Source organism: Malania oleifera, chromosome 10 (assembly GCF_029873635.1).
Source record: "Malania oleifera isolate guangnan ecotype guangnan chromosome 10, ASM2987363v1, whole genome shotgun sequence".
NCBI lineage: Eukaryota > Viridiplantae > Streptophyta > Magnoliopsida > Santalales > Ximeniaceae > Malania > Malania oleifera.
Window position 1 is genome coordinate 3,742,661 of NC_080426.1, and position 19,242 is coordinate 3,761,902.

The following is a 19,242-nucleotide window of genomic DNA, read 5'->3' on the forward strand; positions in this document are numbered from 1 at the left end:
AACACTTGGTTGCTCCACCACACTTCAAACGCCTTTAGAATCTCTATTAACTTATTAAGAATTTATTTTTATTTTGTCACCAGATGAATCCTGATTATCTTCAAAATACTTCCTCCTTAAACCCAACTGCACTTCCTCACAATGAAGGTAAACCTTTTGACTCCTCATATTATCCAAAATGATATTATTAATTAATTCTTTCTATTCTTGTTTTTGTCTATTATGTAATTTAATTAAAATTTCCCTATATCTCTAATGCTGACTTCCTATCATGCTATGAGTTATATACTGTGAATTGTTGGAACAAATGTAATAAAGTACTTACAATTTTTTTGTTTAAATTTATAATTTGAATAAAAATGTTAAAAATAAAACAGAAAAAGAGTTTTATTTATTCATTAACTATTAAATATTTAAACTAAAATAGAAACTTTCCACCTGGGCTGGTAATCCCACCACCTATAATTAATTGGCATGAAGTGCTGGAATTTTTATTCATATATGGAAGCTTCATTTTGCTTTCCCTAAAGCCTAGTTTTCATACTCAGTTTAACCCTTTGTTGGAGGATAAATAAATTAATGAAATAGGGAAAAGAAATAAAGGCTATAATCCTAATTACAAAAGTATATGAGTAGGTGTCCTATCTAATCTCATACATATATTTACTATCTGCATTTAAAAGAAACAAAAGAAAATAATTGAATAACTGGAAAGCCTCTATTTGTACATAAAATGTAGTTATGAATAGCAAAGGTGAAATACTTAATGGTAAAGTCAATTATGAAAACTAGGGTTTAGGGAAAGTAAACAAAGCTTTCATCAAGATACATGTGAATAAAAACTTCAGCACTTCGACTGCACAAAAAAAATATATATATAAATATAAATTACACAACAGACAAAAATAAAGATATATCACATATACTGATATGCATAATGCAATGCCAATTAATTACACAACAGACAAAAACAGGAATAGAAAGAATTAATTAATAATATAAAAATAAATAAGTAATATTACACATGTATCATATATGCGTGTCTGACGAATAGCTAATCTACAATGCTACTAAATAATGATAAAAAAAATGCTAAATAATAGAATTTTCTTATGTTATATATATAAAGCCCTCCAGCTTCAGTAATTAAAACTTTTTGCATTTCTTCATTTTATAGATTTGCACATTAGGGAGTTGGAATGGATTAAAATCAAGGCATATAGTAAATTGGCCTGCGATATGTGGCATCTCAATTGCTACATGGTGATGCCACATAGGAAATATTAAGAAAGAAATAAATGGAAGAAAGAGAATATTAAGCATGTAAATATTAAGCTCAATAAATGCACTGATTATACCTTTATTTTATTATTATTATTATTATTATTATTTATAGATTTTAATTCCAATGATGAAATATAAAAAAAGATTTAGGGTGGCTATAGTGAATGTAAATATAAAAGTTAGATGACATAGTAAAAATTTATAGATTCATAAGCCATAATAAGATATTAAAAATTTTAAGCTAAATCCATATATAACATATATGTAAATATAAACACACACAAAAATATTCAAGGATATGAAGAGCCTAGATAAAGGAAATTGGATATTCCATTTCAAGCTAGCACAACCTCGAATTTTTCCCCTCCTTTCCTTCATTACCCAAATAACTAAATAGTTAGCCAATTAAAAATAAAAAAATGTCTCGCAATGAGGGTAGAAATCCCTCACTATAAAAAATTTAGGAATTTATTATGATTTAATTCAAAATTATATTCAGGCTTGCAAATTAATTCAAGAAAATTGCACATCAAATTAACTGTTTTCCCAAAAGAAGGCCGACTCAAATATCAAAGCAATGTTCCCTGAAAGCAAAACACATCAAAGGCATTTGTTGAAGAAACTCTAGCAGACACATCTAAAGCATTTATCAAACAGCCAAAACCCAGGACTCTTCGTTGATTTTGTCCATTTTCCAAATTGCCAAACACCCCACCAATGAAGAACAAGGAACATAGCAGTAATCAACATAGTTACAGTGTTACACCACACAACCTGCTTTTTTTTTTTTTTGGCATTTTTAGGGTTTATTTCAGAGTTAAAGGGCATAATTTTATATAGACTCCCAAAATCTAAATAGACTACACCTCCCCAAGCAAAAATATCCAACAAACATGTAGCAAATTACATGGAAGACTCACAAATTCATAGACCTAACGTAACATAAAAAATTTAAGCAAAAAGCTTAAACGACAAACCCTCACACATGATATGTAGTACCATGGAAAAATACTGATCCAACAACAGATTAGCAATTTTTAACATTACTGGAACTGCTTATTGTAAACTTAACGTTTGAAACTTCAAAATGAGAGCAATGCAGCTAACAAAAATAGAGGAATTAAAGACGAAAATAAACAAATCGGGGCAAAACACGAATCAAGTCGCGAACGAATACTGTTTCAGCCACACACATCAAATTTTATGCACAATTTTGTGGAATGTAAATCGCTCAAACACGAATAAGAACCAATGTTACGGAAAATAAATCTCACAACAAAGTGAAGAAGAATCACAGTATGACTTACCTTTGTAGAGACAACGCCCGCGAGCAGAACACCCGCACCCGAACAACGCCCCAAGCCGAAGGTGCTCCTCCCACTCTGACAGTGCGCTGGCCACCCCCCGCCAACTCTGACTGAAGCCCCCATCTGGCTTCGTCACCCTTCCTCCCCACCCTGACAGACGAAACCGACGTAGGGCTTGCGGGAGGACTCACGTAGGGGGTGAACAAATTACACTCCTTAACTGAACCCGCATCTGATCGAACCTAAGTTTTGATTAATTCGGTAAATCATATTAAACTAAATCAAATTATAATTAATTATGGACAAAATATGATTGAATAATTTATATCCTTTCAAAATCATTTTAATAATTTATATTTAATTATTAATTAATTAATTACATAATTTGGGAATTTTATGGATTTAGGAAATTGTGGGAACCTAAATTATATAATATATATTTAATTATTAATTAATTATATAATTCAGTTAAATTAGTTAACCGAAATTCACTTTTTCCATAACCGAATTGAAAATCGAATAACTAAATTTACCAAATTATAAAATCGAACCAAATTAAAAATTAATCAAACCAAACCAACTGAATTTAGTCGATTAATTCGATTAAAATCGAATTATGCTCAGTGCCAGCAGACTCCTAGGAAAGACCGAAAAAAAACCCCTCAGCCAGCCCTTTTGCCAACAATGCCCGCCTTTTACATCTTCGCACCACTGCTTGGGCCGCCAGGTGTTAGCACAAAGCGCTATTACTTCAGAAATAATAGACAAATACATAATCATAATGTATACAAAACCAAAGTAGGTGTGGACAATAAAATTTTAAAAATCAAATCAAATCGTAATATATATAATATATAGCCTTATATAACATTTTATTAGTTTAGTACTCATAGCCCATGGGAATTCTGATGGTTTCTATTAGGGCCAGTTGATTTGTTATTGGGCTTATAGCCGTGGCCCACGAGAGCTCTGGCGGGATCATTAAAGTTTTTTAAAACCTACCAAACAAGCAAACAAACTTATTTTGTGTAATTTATTGAAGTTTAAGTGATTGACCACATAATTTATCTAATATAATGTAAGTATATTATTTAACTTCTATCTTGTAATTTGGCATAGAATTTTATTAGTTTTTTGAGAAAGTCTATTATTATTTTTATTTTTTATTTAAAAAGAAAAAACTTGTAAGAAATACTTCATCTACGAACTCATCTACTTGAAATTCATCAATTACAAAAATTTCTATTAATATTTAGATCCATTAAAGCATTATGAGACCTATACTACTATGACACAGCAAATCATATACGTTATTTATATGGACTTTTCAATAATAATAATAAATGGTAAAACTCAAAAAAAATCATATTAATGATAACAGTATTAATAGGTTAAATTAAAATTACAATCAGTGTTACACAACTTAGAGTCTTTATAAGAAGTCTCAATTCCTCCAATTAATCAGGTATGCTATTATTTAAAACCAATAAGGCATTCATAACAAAATTAAATATTAGCATACAGATACCACATCATATCATATTTAAATATTAAGGTGTGTATGTAAAATTATTTACCAATTAATGCGAACATACACGAGTGCAGCATATCTCATTTAATTCAAATGTATGCGTGCAAATAATTATAACAGTAACTAGACAGGTATACACATATAGAAATTAAAGTATTGAAAATAAATGAGATAAAGAGAGAGACACACACAATTTATTATTGATGTTCGGTCAAATCAGCCTACATTTTTGCCTTAGACATACCCCCCAAGGATTCCACTATCTCTGTACTCTTCAACAGACAGAGTATAAATCATTTACAACATTTCCTTACGGGGCAAGGAATATCTCAGCTCAATTACAGGGCTAAACTACAAACATATAGTCTCTCCTTATGGGGTGAGAAATACCCCAGCTCAATTGTCAGACTGAACCCAACTTATCTCCCTTACGGGGTGGAGACACCCCAATTCAATCTACCGGGCTGAACCAAACCGGTCTCCCTTACAGGGTAGAGACTTCCCAACTCAAACAATAGGCTGAGCCAAACTAGTACATAAAACATTTTGTACAAAATACATGTTTCTTACATAAGTAGAAATGTACACAATAAAAACTCTAAAATACACTCTAGTTTGATATAAAATATGCTCAAGAGAGTAAGGGTGTTTTCTCAATACAAGTTTTATAATCTTTGAAAATGATATATATGATAAGACTACTTCAAAGATTTGACCCAATTAAAAATTTTCTCTCAAAACTAATTTTCAATAAAAATGTAGGAGAACTTAGGGTGTTTGCTGTCAAGGTGATTTTTGCACAAATAGGAATGTATGATCTCTGATTTAAAAATATGGAGAAAAGCATTTCAAAGATCTGAACGTGATAAATATGTTTTGTAATAAAGGTTTTGCAATAAAAATTTGTTTGGAGAAATTAGGATTTAAGCTCAAAAATATTTGTGCGGTAAATGCTATTTGAGCATTTGAATCTTGCAATAGATGTGCAAAGATTCAAAAGTTTTAAAACAAGTTCTCTCAAAAATATTTATCAAGGAAATAGCTCGGAGAAACTCTAAACTTATTCTCAAAAATGGTTTTCAAAAATAATAAACCAGTAAGAGTAAAAGCTTTTCAATGAAAATAAATTCAAACATAAATGCTCTCATACAAAAAAATTTCAAGGAATGATTATGAGAAAGAAGGAGAGAGTAAAAATTTTTCCCAAAAAGATTTTTGCAAAAGAAAATGTATGGGGGAACCTTGATTAAAAATTTGCCCAAAAAATTTGAGAGAAAAATTTGACTAATTAAAGTTGTTAATCAAGCTAATAGAATGGGTATTTATAGAATTTTTGAAAATATGACTGTTTGGGGACACAATTGGTATTTTAAAATTTATTTAATTAAAATTTAACCATGTTTAAGCATTGTAATTTATCGAGACCCTATAGATTTGGTCGACTAATGCTAGCGCCGATCGGCTGACCTCACATAGAAAATTTGAATTTTAAAGGGGCTCGATCGGCCGAGTAAAGGGTCGATTGGCTGACTTAGGGCAATTTTCCTTTTCTTCATAGGTTCGATCGGTTGGCTAATTGTAATAACCTCAAAAATCTTAATATAAAATGTAACATAATAAATAGAAAAGTCAACCTGAACCCATGGGTAACGGGGACACCTGTCAATCACAGTGGAAACCTAAGCAACAATAAGTATAAAATCTCAATCATCCAACCATAAAACATAATACCAGAATTTACTACATCATCAAAATACTGTATTTATATACAACCTCCAAAACATCAAAATAACCCTAGGATCATACAACAATAATCTCCTGATCCTAGATCAAAATCTTACCCTCCTAGTGGGGTAACTCAATAAGCTCAACGGCGGCCACGACCCGCCGGTCTCTCAGTGTCTCCTGAGAAATTAATTAAGTTCGGGGGTGAGACACTTCTCATTAAGGAAAAATAAACTAAATACAGTTGTGTGACGATATGAATATTTATTGCAATTATACATACTCAGTACATTTCATATATCTAACATATACATCATAACATAGTGGAATAATCATATACTTTCATATTTGCTAATAAATCATATCGTTCATAAAACGTCTGTTATAATTGATAATACTGAAAACATACCCATATGAATAGCTAGTTGATGTCATGTATTACCCCCCATGACGGGTTGTGCAGCCCAAAGGCGGGACCCGACAATGGCTGGCCGACTACTGCCGAGTCAAAAATGTTTGTAAATATGATGGGCCCGCCACACCCTAGTCCGGATTGCCAGGTGGACGTCCACACTCTACTGAAAGTCACATCGACTATCCATCTCCCACCCCCTCGTGGGGTGGTTAGCACCAATCTGATCATAGATATCTGATCTATAAGCTACGGTACCATGCTCCTAAACTGAACTAAACTAACATCCGGGTTCTGATAACATATAATACATAATAATATAGAATCTTTCATAATTTCATAAATACGGCCTCACGCTGAAATCATTTCATAAATACGGCCTTGCGCCGAACATTTCATAAGTACGGCCTCGTGCCGAACATTTCATAAATATGGCCTCGTGCTGAACATTTCATAAATACGGCCTCGCGCTGAACATTTCATAAATATGGCCTCGCGCCGAACATTTTATAAATACGGCCTCTCGCCGAAATCATTTCGTATATATATCATTATGAAAATAAATCAATTATCATGTATTTTCAACATCATTTTGTACTGTATCATTTCATATTCCTGAAAACATGCTTCATTCGTAACAAAGTCATATCATAATACATTTCACGTAAAGTAATATTCATGCCACACATTTACTGTATAAAGTCATATTCTAAAAATCATAATTTCTGGCATCTCATACATATATACACATTTCAACATAATAGCAGTATTTTCCCAAACGTGCATTTCCTTTGTAATATACAAATATAATACATGTTTTCCTAAAAATAAGTTTACTTATACATAATAATAATTTGCATGGAAAATAACTGCTTTAGTTTATTCCCTTACCTAACTACTGAGAAAAGTCCCTATAAATTCTGGACTCACACCCGTAGGATTTCCTTATTAGTACCCTGAAAATGAAAACTCCCAGTACTAAACTTCAGTATTTTCATGCGAATATCATTTCCTATAACTACAGTAAGACCAAATTTGGCTTAAAAAACCTTACCTCAACTCAGGGATGATTTTCAATGGAGTTTCACCGACGATTGCAGAGAACTTCTCTAGGAGCGTTGTGATGGCTTCAGATCGTCGATCCGGCAAGCGGCGGAGCCAAAATCGAAGAGAGAAGTGAGAGAAACAGAATGGAGAGAGAGAGTGAAATTTTGCTAAATTTTGACGTTTAAATCTGGGTTTTTGATATTTATAGAACTGGATTCGTCGACGAGCCATGTCATCTCGTTGATGAGTTCTTTAATAATTTCGTCGACGAAACCCACTCCTCGTCGATGAAATTCAAACTGCTCAAAACCTCTATCGGTATTTCCTCATCGACAAATCCTGTCTTCGTCAATGAGGTCCTCTTATACCCTCATTAACGAATCCCCTGTGTTCGTCGACGAAGTCGACTTCCTCCTTTTGTTACTGTTTTCATTTTCCACCCTCTTAATCATTATTTAAATACTATTATTCTTCGGGTCATTACATTAATGACCGGTCAGCCGAGCCTTGAAGGCCGATCAGCTGAGGCAATTTTGAACTAAAAGTGCTGGTCGGGTAAGGAAGGTAAAAAGGCTAAGTTTAGAGGTTGGTCGACCAAGCTTAATCAAACTTTAACTTCTGGCCTATGTTTGGTCGATTGAGCTGATTATAACTCTAACTGGTCGGTCAACCGAGGTTAGTGAATTCTTTAGTTTTTTCCCTTATTTAATTTTGAAAAACCTTTGTATGATTTTAGTATTTTAGAAAATCATATTTCATGAAAGGTTGGGTCCCTATGGTCAATCTATGGTCATTTGAGTTTTAGTATTCATATCATGCAGATACATGCATTATTATATACCAAAAATATAAAAAGACTAAACACAATTACAAAATGAAACATCTGTTTTCTTCTTCTTTTTGCTCTTCACTTCTTCATGGAATGCGCCTGATTGTGATCTTTACGTCCTTTATGGATTTCATCTTTAGTCTCTTTATGTGTGTGTTGAATTATATATCTGTTCACATGCTAAGTACACACATAAGATGTTTGTGTTTTGTCAACATCAAAATAATGATTGGACTCAAAAAGTCAACAAACCGGATTAATCTAATATATGCCACGTGTCCACCAACAATGGTGACACGTGGCATTTTTTTAAAAATTATTTTCTTTATTTTTTTGTATTTTTAAAAATATTGTCACAAGGTAACGTTAGCAGAGTTACCTTGACACATGTCAACATGACACATGTCATTCTGTAGGGTCTTCCTTTTATTTTTAAAATTTTATTATGAAAGAAAAACATATAGGACTTTAAAAGATTTTTATTACCTGAAGCTGTTGTTGCAACAAGTTCGTTGTTCGAGTCAGAAAACCAAAGTTATAAAACTCCAAATAAAAATTTGATCCATCATAATTAGGAAGGATGAATCATGAATAACCTGTAAAAAATTCAGCTGAATCATACGAGGAATTACTATCAGATCGTCTAAATCAAGTTTACTACGCAAGCCTCGAAACCTGAAGCTGCTGCTGCAATGGGACTGTGGTCCGAGCCACAAAATAAAATTTTAAAAGCTCTAAATAGAAATCTAAGCGGTCAATATTAAGATAGATTAGTCATGCACAACCTATAAAAATTGTAGCTTAATCGGAGGAGAAATCACTGCCTGATCGTCTGGACCAAACTGACTATGTAGGCACCTCTAATCCTAAAACTGCTGCTGCCATGAGACTGATATCCAAGGCAAAAAACCACAATTTAAAAGTTCTAAAAAACAATCTAACAAATCAAAATTAAAAAGGATAAGTCATATACAACCTGTAAATAATTCAACTTAATCGAATTAGAATTCACCACCTGATCTTCTAGATCAAACTGACTGCGGAAGCACCCCTGCTGCTACAATGAGGTTGCTGTCCGAATCAGAAAACCGAGCTTTCCTATGCTTCAAATGACAATCGGACCGTCCAGAGTGAAGAAGGATAAGTTAGGCACCACCTGTTAAAATATCGGCTCAATCAAATCACCCTCCAATAGTTTATGAAAGATTGACCGCGCGGGCACCCTCAATCCTGAATTTTTAGGAAAAGCACTCTCTCTCTCTCTCTCTCTCTAACACGAAATTCTTTTTTCTCCACTCTCTTCTTGTACTTTTTCCCCTTTCTTCTCTCTCACTCCTTGCTTGGTCTCCCATGGCTCTCGGCCTCCTACTTGCTCGCTGCTCTTAGTCGGCCTCCCAGCTACTCTCGGCCATGGCCTCATGGATCTTGCAAGTATGTTCAGATTTCCCGTCTCTTCTTCTTCTTTTTTCTTGTTCTTGTTCTTCTCCTTCTTAGGTCTTGCAGATCCGTATGGATCTGCTCCCTCTTCACTAGTTTTCTTTCTTTTTTTCTATTCTAATATATATTCTCGTTAGCTTTTTGCAAGGTATGACCTTCACAAAGGAAGGAGATTTTCTAGAGCTTCAACACCATCAAGATAAGCTTTCCTTTCACTTTTTTTTTTTTTTTTTTAAATCTAAGTCTTATACTCTGATTTTGGGATTGGCTCAGGTTTGGGACTAAAGTCCTTGAATCAAATGAACTAGGGTAACCCGAACTGATGAACCATTGCAGTGCATTTAAACCAAACACAGAGAAAGCAAATTAAAATAAGAACAAACTAGGCTTAGTTTCCACATGTCATTTTACTTGCAAGTATGGTGGCAGTAGTTGGTTTGTAACAAAAACATGCATATTACATGTTTTAAGCATCTTAAAGCCTATTTTTGACTTGTTTGGCAAGTCATATGGGCCACACTTGGGAACCGTTGATTCATTTGACGCATAACTAGTTTTCACGAGTCATTTTACTTACAAATACAGTGACAGTAGTTGGTTTGTGACAAAAACATGCATATTTTATGTATTAAGCACATTGAACACCATTTTCTACTTGTTTGGTAGGTCATAGGATTCAAACTCGATAACCATTGGCTCTTTTGACGTAGGTTTAGTTCCCATGGGTCATTTTACTTATGAGTACGGTAGCAGTAGTTGGTTTTTCGCAAGAAACATGTATATTTCATGTTTTGGGCACCTTGAAACTCATTTTTTACTTGTTTTGTAGGTCATATGGTTCAAACTTAGGAATTGTTGTTTCATTTGAAGTAGAATTAGTTTCTTCGGATAATTTTACTTACAAGCACGGTGGTGGCAGTCAATTTGTGACAAAAAAGGGACAATTTCAGCAATTATAATCAAATATGCACTAATGATTATTGATTAGGACAAGTTAATTATATCCTTATGATAATATTATTTGTGCATATTTAATAATAATTGTAAAATGGGTCTAAGGTTATGTGCATGAACACACAAAAATTTAAGAATTAATATAACTTAACAAGAATCACAAAGGGAACCTCCTTATTCTAAAAAGATGGGGGAATAGTAAGAAATTAAGTTTTGTGAAATTTATGATGCCTATATAATAACAATATACCTCACAAATTAAATAAAAAATTCTCTAACCCAAACAGAATCAGCACCAATGGCTATGAAATAGTAGGCAAAAGCATTTACAAATAGATTAGTAATTATGAAATTAGAGAAAGAGAATAAATTGATAATGTCAATTCCTTTAGAATTTTACAAAAATGGAAGAACTAGTTAAAAAGTAGAACCTCAATACTTTTAGGTAAAACAAACTCAAGCACCATATGATTTGTCCTACCTTACCAACTAAACATAGCAATGTTGAGCAATTTTTTATTTGGAGATTTATTCTTGCCTAAGTACATATTTCTGCTTAAAAACATATTGATGATCTCGTTAAAAATGAACACATCTACTAATTTATACCGACTCCAATTCCACGACATATTTTTAAATGAGAGCCGCAATCTAATTAACAATGTGGGTATTAGGCATTTCTAACATAATGCTTATATTTTACATAGCACAATGAGTTTAATGAAGACCTTGTATCAATTTAATAATTTCATATTTTTGCCAAAGCACGTGAAAAGAATTGTCCAGAGTTTGGAGAAAAACAACAATACTCAGCCTCCATGTGTATGTATGGAATACAACAGTGAAGGAGGTCAAGAGAATTATTACATACCAGTCCACTAAATAATCCTTCCTTACTAATTAATCTTGTTTGCTTTTGTGCTCAAGCATGCAAAGTCAAAATCTTCCTCAGTGCAAAAACAACAAATATAACCCAACAAATGCTATGACACATAAGGGTGAGCCGGTTCAATTAATTTGGTTTATTAGTCAAAAAAATTTGGTTAAAAATCTCATTAACTAAATCAATGGAAATTCCATATTTAACCGAATTCAAAACCGATTGAACTGAATTTTGATTAAATCAGTTAACTGAATTAATACATATTTTTTAATATATATAAAATATAGATTTTTAATATTAATTTATACTATTCAGTTAATTTAGGTAATCGAATTAACCGAACCGAACTGACTGAATTTACTTGATTAATTCAATTTTTACCAAATTATGTTCATCCCATGCAGAAAATGCTAATGCTAATTCAGAATACATAGGAAAATAAATAAAAAATTAAAAATAAAAAATAAAAAAAGGAAATGAAAATGTTATTCAAATATGATACAAAAAGGAATTTGAAAAGCAATCAACTTAGTGAAGATCAGAATTTTGCAGTGGTTCAAAGCCAAAGATGATGAGGATCCTCAACAACAATAAGAACATTTTTTGTTGTGGGCAAGAAGATTAGACAAGAAAATTTTTGGATCATGTTATGTTCGACATGGATGGTTTTTCCTTGGGAAACCTAAGGCCCATAGGGGTGTGTGGACTATAAGAAAATTTTCAGATGCTATTATTATTTTTTAGGATAATTTTCATAAATATACTGCAGCCAATGATCTTCAATTATCATGAACTTCACATCAATAATCTTTATGTGGGAAAATAAATAAATCATAAATTATAAACTTTACATACCGGAATCGGTCATATCGAACCTATTGAAAAGAACACCCGAAAAATCCGAAGAAATCGTTTCTCCCATTTTTCTTCTTTCTCTTTCCTTCCTTCACCAGATCTATGGGATCTCCTGATGATTAGAGAAGTAGAGGCAGAGAGAGGACAATTCATTTCTTCCTATTTTTTCTTTGTAGCTAACATCACCATGTAGCTAACCCCTTAGAGCTTATGAGCTTAACTTTTCCTTTCTCTTCTTTTAGCTCTCTTTTCCTACCCTTAGAGATTAACTTGATGTATAGTATGCCCTTATAGCTACTCCCCATAATAGTAGCTAATATATTATATTATATTTATGTATAGGAATCTCTTCAAACTTCCACCATTAATTTCTCATATTAAATAAGTCAACCCTTTAGTTAACCCATACAACCATTAATTCATATCCTTATCATATGGGACACATACCCTACATATGGAACCCATATCATTCATGTAAGACATATCCTTTGGGATATAAATCGTACACTCTCCCACTTGGCCCATATGAATGATATTAATATGGATAAACAAATAACCATCATGTGTACAAAATGTTAGTTTATTTATACTTTTCAATGAGATTACCATAATATCATAATTAAACAACCCATTAGTAGGAGTCATGGCAGTAAATATCGTTAGAGCGACATCTTCCCTTCCATGCACCATAATACTAATAAACCACTTAATTATGATCCATAATAGGAAGTTACCATACTGTCTCTGTAATGTCTTTGTCAAAGACCATTTTTGTTTAACAGTAAATCATCTCCATAATCACGTGATTTATGGTAAACATAAATAATGTTCAAAAACACTTTTATTGATATCATTATACATGTTATAGAACAAAACATAAAGATCCACTATCATACATCAAGGATTACAACAAAAACCCATGTGATCAGCATGTTCTATAAATGTCTTTGGTGTCAATCCCTTCGTTAAAGGATCTGCTATCATGAGCTCAGTCCTTATATGTTCTATAAGTGCTGTCTGTTTCTGAACTTCCTCCTTAACGGCCAAATATTTAAGCTTCATATGCTTAGCGCCATTAGAGTATTTGTCGTTTTTTTAAGATAAAAGACTATTGCGGAATTATCACAATAAATTCTCAGCGGCCTAGCTATACTGTCGACAATCCCAAGTCCTGAGATAAAGTTCCGCAACCACAAAGCTTGAATCATGGCCTCAAAGCACGCCACAAATTCAGCTTCCATAGTAGATGCTACTATGATAGTCTATTTGGCGTTCTTCCATGATATTGCTCCCCCAGCTAACAGGAACAAATAGTCATACGTTGACTTACGACTATCAACGCATCTAGAAAAATCTGAGTCGGAATAGCCAACCACCTCCAACTGATCTGTTCTCCTATATGTGAGCATATAGTGTTTGGTTCCTTAAGACTTTCTTTGCAGCCTTCCAATGCTCCTTCCGGGATTACTTTGGTACCTCCCGAGCATCCCAATTACAAAACTAATATTTGGTCTCGTACATGTCTGCACACACATCAAACTCCCAACAACAAATGCAAAAGGAATATTTTCCATACTTTTCTTTTCGAATTCATTTTGTGGACAATCTTTTACATTGAACTTGTCCCCTTTACAAATAGGAGCAGGAGCCAGTTTACAATCAAGCCATATGAAATCTTTCTAGAACTTTATTAATATATCCTTTTTTAGACAACCCTAACAGTCCAAGTGATCTGTCTCAGAATATTTCAATTCCAATCACATAAGTTGTCTCACCCATATCTTTTATTTCAAAGTTCATAGAAAGAAATTTCTTGGTATCATTCAATAAGCCAAGATCATTACTGGCAAGTAAAATATCATCAACATATAGAATCAGAAAGATAAATTTGCTCCTACTGACCTTTAGATATATACACCGATCAACAGTGTTTTCTTTAAAACCAAAAGTCGTGATGGTATCATGAAACTTAAAATATCATTGCTTGGAAGCTTGTTTAAGTCCATATATTGATTTCTTTAATTTGCAAACCATGTGCTCCTTTCCTTTAATCATTAAACCTTTAGGAATATCCATATATACATCTTCATCTAAATTCCCATTTAGAAAGGCAGTTTTCACATCCATTTGGCACAACTCTAAATCAAAATGAGCCACTAAAGTCATTATGATTCTAAGAGAGTCCTTTTAGACACTGGAGAAAACGTCTCTTTATAATCAACACCTTCCCTCTAAGTGAAACCCTTTGTTACAAGTCTAACTTTATATCGTTCAATGTTGCCATTATAGTCGTGTTTGGTCTTAAAGACCCATTTACGCCCAATTGTTTTAAACCTATTAGGCAAATCAACAATGTCCCAAACTTTATTCTGTTCCATAGATTTCCACTCATCATTTATGGCATTGATCCACTTTCAGAATCATCACTTTTAATAGCTTGTAAAAACGTAATCGGATCCTTACTAGTTCCTAAATCATAATCAGTCTCTTGCAGATATACTAAATAATAATAAAAAATAGCTAGTTTCCTTAATCTTTGAGATCTCATTAATGTTATTTCTTGTGATTGTTCTACAATTGGCTCGATGGTGACATTTTCATTATAAAGTGATACATCATTAGATTGTTGTTCAGTGTTATCATGCCTTACAACAACTAAAGGAACAACAATGTCTATTAAAGGTCTAGATATCAGTATAGGAACCTGAATTTATTTAATGACCACATTTCGTGATATATCACTCCCACTGATTTCACCACTTTCAAGGAACTTTGCATTACCGGATTCAACTATTCTCATGCTATGATTAGGACAGTAAAACTTATACCCTTTAGACTTTTCTGGGTATCTAATAAAATACCCACTCACAGTCCTTGAATCCAATTTCCTTTCATTTGGATTATAGACTCTAATCTCTGCTGGACAACGCCAAACATGAAAGTGCCTTAAACTTTGTTTCCCTCCTGTCCATAGTTCAAAAAGAGTTTTCTGAACTACCTTACTAAGAACTCGATTTAGAACATACACTGCTGTTTTAAGGGCTTCCATCCATAATGAAATGGGTACTAAGGAATTACTCAACATATTCCTAACCATTTCTATAAGAGTACGATTCCGCTTTTCAGCCACACCATTTTGCTAAGGCATACCTGTAACGCCCTAACATGGGTCTGCCAGGGAGCATTGCGTCTCTCCTCCTCCACCTGGACCAGACAACAGGGGGTGGGCTTTATCGCATTAATGACTGGCCCCACAAACCAACATGTGTCCTTTTCAGTGTGTTTTGTCCTCACTCACACACTTCCTGAGAAAACTTCACAGGAGGTCACCCATCCCAATATTGCTCCAAGCCAAGCACGCTTAGCCACGGAGTTCTTATGGGAAAGCTCTTGAAAAGAAAGGTGCACCTTGTTGATATGGGTAGTAACATCTAATCTTTTAAGTCTTTCATCCATGGGGTATCACATTCTCCCCCACTTATAGAACGCAACGTCCTCGTTGCGAACCTTACATTTCCAAACCCAAGCGATGTGAATCTCATCACACTTCCAACTGGCTGTTGGCTCTGATACCATTCTGCAACGCTCCAACCTGGGTCTGCCAGGGAGCACTACGTCTCTCCTCCTCCACCTGGACCAGACAACAGGGGGTGGACTTTATCAGACTAATGACTGGCCTCACAATCCAACACATGTCCTTTTCAGTGTGTTTTGTCCTCACTCACACACTTCCTGAGAAAACTTCCTAGGAGGTCACCCATCCCAATATTGCTCCAAACCAAGCACGCTTAATCGTGGAGTTCTTATGGGAAAGCTCTTGAAAAAGAAAGGTGCACCTTGTTGATATGGGTAGTAACATCTAATCTTTTAAGTCTTTCATCCATGGGGTATCACAGTACCAGGCATTGTGTATTGAGCACAAATACCATGTTGTTCTAGGAATTTAGAAAATGGCCCTGAACATTGTTTTATGCCATCATACCTACCATAATACTCACCACCTCTGTCAGATCTAATGATTTTCACTTTCCTATCTAATTGTCGCTCCATTTCAGCAACATATACCTTTAAAGCATCTATAACTTGAGACTTTTCATGCAACAAATAGATATACCCATACTGTGAAAAATCATCAATAAAGGTGATAAAATATTTTTCTCCACCTAAAGATGTTGAGTCAAAGGGCCCACATACATCAGTATGAACAATTTCCAATAGATCCTCGCTTCTTATGGCCCCTTTCTTTGTATGTTTAGTTTGTTTCCTTTAATGCAATTAATACATACATTGAAATTAATAAAATCAAGGTTTGTTAGAACCCCATCCTTTACCAATCTCTCCATTCTTTCCCTGGATATATGACCCAGTCTTTTATGCCACAAGAAAGAGGAATTCTCATTTATTTTACTATGCTTAGTTCCAATATTATGATGCAAAGTGAGGAGTGTTTCAGCAAACTTTTCATTAAGATTAAATTTATACAACCCCTCATACAAAATACCAAAGCCAACACATAAGTCACCTTTCATAAGACGGAAACCTTTATGTTCAAAATACAAACCATAACCATCATTATCTAATCTGGACATGGAAATTAAGTTCCTAAAAATATTTGGGGCATATAAAGTATCAAACAAGTCTAAACAATGACCTGATTCAAGATACAACCGAACAATTCCAACACCTATGACAGGCACTTAATTTCCATTCCCCAAAACTATCATATGTTCATTTTTCTTTACGCTCTAGATCGTAAGGTATCCCTGCATTGAATTGGAAACATGAACAGTAGAACCAGAGTCAATCCAACAAGTGTTAGAAGGAACTTGTGTTATGTTTGATTCGAAACATACATAAGCTAAAAGCTTACCTTTCTTTTCGAACCATGTTTTACGTTTCGGACAACTTTTCATTAAATGCCCAAAACCACGACAAAAGTAACACTTGGGACCATAATGTTCCTTCTTGCGAGCCTCACCACCACATGAAGCACTCACCACCTTCAATGGATCTCTCTTTAAACCTTTCTTTGTTTTCTTTCCTTTACTTCCAACTGCGTGACTCATGACATTTACTGAATGTTGTCCCTGTTGTTTGAGTCTTGCCTCTTCTTGAACTAACATGCTTTCCAATTCATTCACATTCCATTTTTCTTTAATTGTGTTATAGTGAATCTGAAAAGGCTTGTATTGAGGAGGTAAAGAGTTCAAAATAAACTGAACAAGGAAGCTTTCATTAACATTCATTCCCAAAGTATTAAGTCTAGCAGCCAGATTAGTCATTTCTAGGACATGTTCATTCATTCCTTTTCTGTAATTAAATTTCATTGTGGTTAGTTTAGCCATCAATCTTCCTATAAGGGACTTATCAGCTGAACGAAATCTATCTTCCATTGCCTTAAGATATTCCTTTGCGTTATCTAGTTGAGGGAGTGTTGATTTAATATTATTTGCTATACACATTTGCATAAACATCATACTTAATCTGTTCGACCTTTCCCATGACTTATACAAAGATTGCTGTTCTGAACTATTGGTTTCAATAATAGCAGTCGGTTTATCCATTCGTGGAGCTAAGTCCATATCCAAAACACCAAGGTGAAACTGAATCTGCTCATTCCAGTTAGAGAAATTTGTCCCATTAAAGATCGGAACAGAAGAAGCCAATGAATGCAATGAAACATGAATAGACACTACAATAATACAAAATGCTCACTACACTAATGCTTTGTGTTTAGAACATTTCATTAGTAAATTGCGTTCAATCTTTGGATCAACTTATGCAATATACCGATCCTTACACTTACTAGTAATTTTCATTCATCCAAGCATAATTGATAACCTTTATAAAGTTTAATTGGTCTGTCACCTTTGGGCGGGCATCCCAATCTCACTATCATTCTTCAATTATCCTGATTAAATCAATGATTATTTGAAACTTGGTGCACCTTTGGGTTAGCCATAGTATTCAAATAACCATTATGTTATTATTCTTTGCTAGATTATATTTCAATATATCAACGTTTACAACTTTTCTCAGCAAGATCACTTTGGTGACAACATGATAACCATAATAGAAACATTGATTGATTTCTTATTCAACAAAATTTATCCATAATTTACAGCAGATAATCAATTCCCCAATATAAGAATTTTACTTACGTTCATGTAAAATTCTCTAACTTATGCATGCATAACATGTGAGTGTTCCATTATTAATCAAGTTATAATAAAATTATTTGCATGCATATCATTCAGCAGCTTTACTTTAATATCGCTATACAAGAGAAAATCGTCAACGGTCCATATGTAAACAAAAAAAAATTTCAAACCAACAAAAACCCCATAAATCCATCAAATATCACATATATTTTCAAGAATCATTTATCATATGAATTCTTCAGTTCGATTCCAGAAAATATCATGAACACAAATTTTACCCATAAAACCATAATAAGATCGAACAAAATAATCATAAGCAATCTTTATATAAAGGAAGTTCATGATAATTCCAACATTGCTCTGATACCACATGTAAGAACATTTTCAGATGTTATTATTATTTTTTAGGATAATTTTCATAAATATACTGCAGTCAAGGATCTTCAATTATCATGAACTTCACATCAATAACCTTTATGCGGGAAAATAAATAAATCATAAATTATAAATTTTACATACCGGAATCGATCATATCAAACCTATCGAAAAGAGCACCCGAAAAATCTGAAGAAATCGTTTTCCCACTTTTCCTCTTTCTCTTTCCTTCCTTCACCAGATCTACGGGATCTCCTGATAATTAAAGAAGTAGAGGCTGAGAGAGGACAATTCCTTTCTTCCTATCTCTTCTTTGCAGCTAACATCACCATGTAGCTAACCCCTTAGAGCTTATGAGTTTAACTTTTCCTTTCTCTTCTTTTATCTCTCTTTTCCTACCCTTAGAGCTTAACTTAATATATAGCATGCCCTTATAGCTACT

General features: G+C 33.6%; 1 protein-coding gene across 1 annotated transcript in view; it reads right to left on the minus strand.

Annotated features, from left to right (window-relative positions):
• The window catches only part of LOC131165950 (uncharacterized), a 36,097-nt gene that overhangs the window by 15,927 nt on the left and 928 nt on the right, over positions 1 to 19,242 (minus strand). Inside the window, exon 2 of the mRNA XM_058124132.1 lies at positions 2,592 to 2,833. Coding sequence (XP_057980115.1) covers positions 2,592 to 2,833 — 242 coding nt within the window. The remainder of the gene's footprint in view (positions 1 to 2,591; positions 2,834 to 19,242) is intronic.